At 42.3% G+C, this 3,403-nt stretch overlaps 1 protein-coding gene across 1 annotated transcript; it reads left to right on the forward strand.

Annotated features, from left to right (window-relative positions):
• The first annotated feature begins 1,207 nt into the window (after window positions 1-1,207).
• Window positions 1,208-2,400, forward strand: LOC133389699 (high affinity copper uptake protein 1). The gene is made up of 2 exons (XM_061637725.1): window positions 1,208-1,220; window positions 1,878-2,400. The coding sequence occupies exons 1-2, from the start codon at window positions 1,208-1,210 to the stop codon at window positions 2,177-2,179; spliced, it is 315 nt and encodes a 104-aa protein (XP_061493709.1). The 3' UTR covers window positions 2,180-2,400.
• The last annotated feature ends 1,003 nt before the right edge of the window (window positions 2,401-3,403 follow it).

Raw genomic sequence — 3,403 nt, forward strand, 5'->3', positions numbered from 1 at the left:
TAGCTTGTTTTTCCTCCTATATTTTTCCATGAGCCATGCTATCCCCCTGTAACTTGTGCCCTATTACTGATGCTGATTTGTTTTTTAAAAATGCCATTGGGTTGGTGTTACATTGGGCTTGGTCGCTCAGTCTCTGATACGCAATCTGGCTGCAGGGATCCAACATGAGCCATAAAGCTGTTGCTTTGATATCCCCAGTCATACTAATCAGGGGAGAAACTGTTGTGTATACTTATGGTTGCTGCATGGCACCCTGAGCTCCAGTTGGAGGAACGGCAGGGTAAAAATGTAAATAATAATGTCATTTTAGCTAATATAATATTAGCAACAACAGTACCTAGCAGAGGCTATAACATATGAACTAGGGTGACAGACTGTTTTTATGTAACTCCCCTCCCATTCCTGTTACATCTGCTGAGGACTAGTGACCCTTTAAGTCAGCCTTTCCCAACCGGTGTGCCTCCAGATGTTGTTGGACCACAACAGCTGTTTAACATAACTGACATAATTTACATAAAATATGAATTTAATGTAATTACATATTTCCACACCATTCATTCCAATCCAAAGGAAATGTAATTTAAATGGGGGGAAATGGAATCAATTACATACTGAAAACCAACAACAGCAAACTCTGATTGGTAATCACTGGTTTTATTTCCATGCCTGATATGGGACTAATAAGCAAATGTCTGCTTCTGTATCCATTTTTGTTGGGATTCTCTGACCTCCTTACTCATGGCAATGTGGGGATTCAAAGATAGCTGTTCTCAGTCCAATATTCTATAGCACACTAGCTATTCTGAGTGCTTTTGTTTCTGTGGAACAATTACATCTGAACACGTCTGAGCTTTTGGATCACTGGAATGTGTTTACTGTATTTTATGTTTCTTTAAAGCCATAGCAAAATCTTTTCTGCTAAAAATGAAATCTGGAAGAAGTTTAAAAACTATATGGAAGAGTTAGGCAAAAACTAAGGTAGTAACCAAACTGGTTTTATCTTTTGCAGTCATGAGTAATCTGCAAGTCTCTTTAGCAATTCTTGGCTAAAGGATAGGATTATATAGTGTTTGTGCTCCAAATGTAATGCTTCATTTCTCCCATAATTTTTGAAGCTGAAAACCAAAATAATGTTCTCTTCGCCACCCCTCATCCTTAGCATATGGTTTGATCTTGCAAAGATTATTTCATGGTCTGCTAGATCCTAATGGAGGTTGCAGGTAATGAGATAACATTTATAAAGAAAATACATTTACTTACCACTCCCTAAAACATACGAGGAGCTGTAAATAAACATTGCTTTTATTTTGTCAGTGTGCAGAATGTCTTCAGAGATGGTATATCTGACTACAAGGGCTAGAGACAACCCTCAGGGATAGGAACCAGTATAGCAGACCCTTTACAGCACTGGCAAAGACTGCAGAGGGAAGAGGGTGAAGCTGTGAGAAGGATGCAGCACAGTCTGCCTTGCATCACCTAAGACTTGGGCCTATGTTCACCGAGGTTCTCACATGAGCAGCAGGAACAAGGCATGTAAAAAGCTGTTTTTCCACCTAGACTGACAAGCAAAGCAAGGAAGGCAAACCCTCTTTGGTTTCATTTAAAAGCTTTTTAACTCATATTTTAGGGCACACTGCAATCACAAGTACAAGACTCTAAAACACATGAAAATACAATCACAATGCACATACTTAAAATCAGCAACAGCTGGAGATTTAGCAGACTTCAAGCACAGACTTGAGAATATGTGTCTTAGAGGTTGTGATGGATCCATGCACATCTCTCCAAAGGTGTAGGGCCCTCCTTAACAAAGCCCTGCCCCTAGTAGCTGCCAGGCTAATAATCGCTCTTGCTGGTGGGCCTGAAAACAATCTCAGAGAACCTCCTCCGGAAGTCACAAGTCAGCATCCGCTACAACTCCATGACAGTCCCAGGACCAAATGGCACCGTCTTGATGGAGACGCACAAAACAGTCGGGCAGCAGATGGTGAGCTTCCCTCACCTCTTCCAGACCGTGCTGCACATTGTCCAGGTGGTGGTCAGCTACTTCCTCATGCTCATCTTCATGACCTACAATGGCTACCTCTGCATTGGTGTGGCAGCAGGCGCAGGGACGGGCTACTTCCTCTTCAGCTGGAAGAAGGCTGTCGTGGTGGATATCACAGAGCATTGCCATTAATGCCAGGCAAGGGGCCTGAGCTTTACCTGCAGCCTCTGGCGAGGACCAGGTTCGGCCTCAGGCTTACTGGAAACCATGCCAAGAACATCCTTGGGGTGCCCTCCCACCAACTTTCTGGGGGTGATACCTGTGCCTCTCACTCCCCACCCCCATTTTTCCTTACTTCCCATGAAGGTGGGTCCTGACTGGTAGGAAGAGAGCCAATAGCCAGCTAGGACAGCCTGCTTAAGGATGGTTGGGTTATATGCTAGATACAATTAGTGTGCTTGATTTTTATTCTGTTTTTAAGACTGTACCATGATTGAAACTAGCTGGCAGGCTAACAGGAAAATTATTCCACGTTCTTTTCAGAATACTTTAAGCAGCATATGCTTTAATTGGGGCTTGCAGGAGTTGATTGCTGGAAACCGCCCAGAGAGCTTCGGCTATGGGGCGGTATACAAGTGCAATAAATAAATACATACATAAATAAATAAATACTGATCTTAATTCTTGAGCAGGCTCATGCAGGGGTAGGCAGTGCCTCAGATAGTGTAGCCCCAAGCCATTTAAGTCTTTAAAGGTCAAAGCCAGCACCCTGACTTTGGCCCAGAGACAAATAAGTAGCCAATGAAACCAAACAGGATAGGTGTAGTATAATCTGAGCACCCAGCTCTCACAAGTGTTCTTGTTGCTGCACTCTGTACCAGTTGCTGTCTCTGAATGCCTTTAAGATAGAGTGCACTAGTCCTCTAACCCATATTACAGTAATCTAACCTGTATGTAACCAAGGCATTCATTAACGAGCAAAGTCAAGGAAGCTCTTAGAGGCAAAAAGTCTTCCTTCAGAAAATTGAAGTCTTGTCCGAATGAAGAATATAAAAAAGAACACAAACTCTGGCAAAAGAAATGCAAGAAGACAATAAGGGATGCTAAAAAAGAATTTGAGGAGCACATTGCTAAGAACATAAAAAACAAAACAAAAAAAATCTATAAATACATTCAAAGCAGGAGACCATCTAGGGAGGCGATTGGACCCTTGGATGATAAGGGAGTCAAAGGTGTACTAAAGAACGATAAGGAGATTGCAGAGAAGCTAAATGAATTCTTTGCATCTGTCTGCACAGTGGAAGATATAGGGCAGATCCCTGAACCTGAACTAACATTTGCAGGAAGGGATTCTGAGGAACTGAGACAAATAGTGGTAACGAGAGAGGAAGTTCTAGGCTTAATGGACAATATAAA

The sequence above is a fragment of the Rhineura floridana genome, chromosome 7, assembly GCF_030035675.1.
Source record: "Rhineura floridana isolate rRhiFlo1 chromosome 7, rRhiFlo1.hap2, whole genome shotgun sequence".
Taxonomy (NCBI): domain Eukaryota; kingdom Metazoa; phylum Chordata; class Lepidosauria; order Squamata; family Rhineuridae; genus Rhineura; species Rhineura floridana.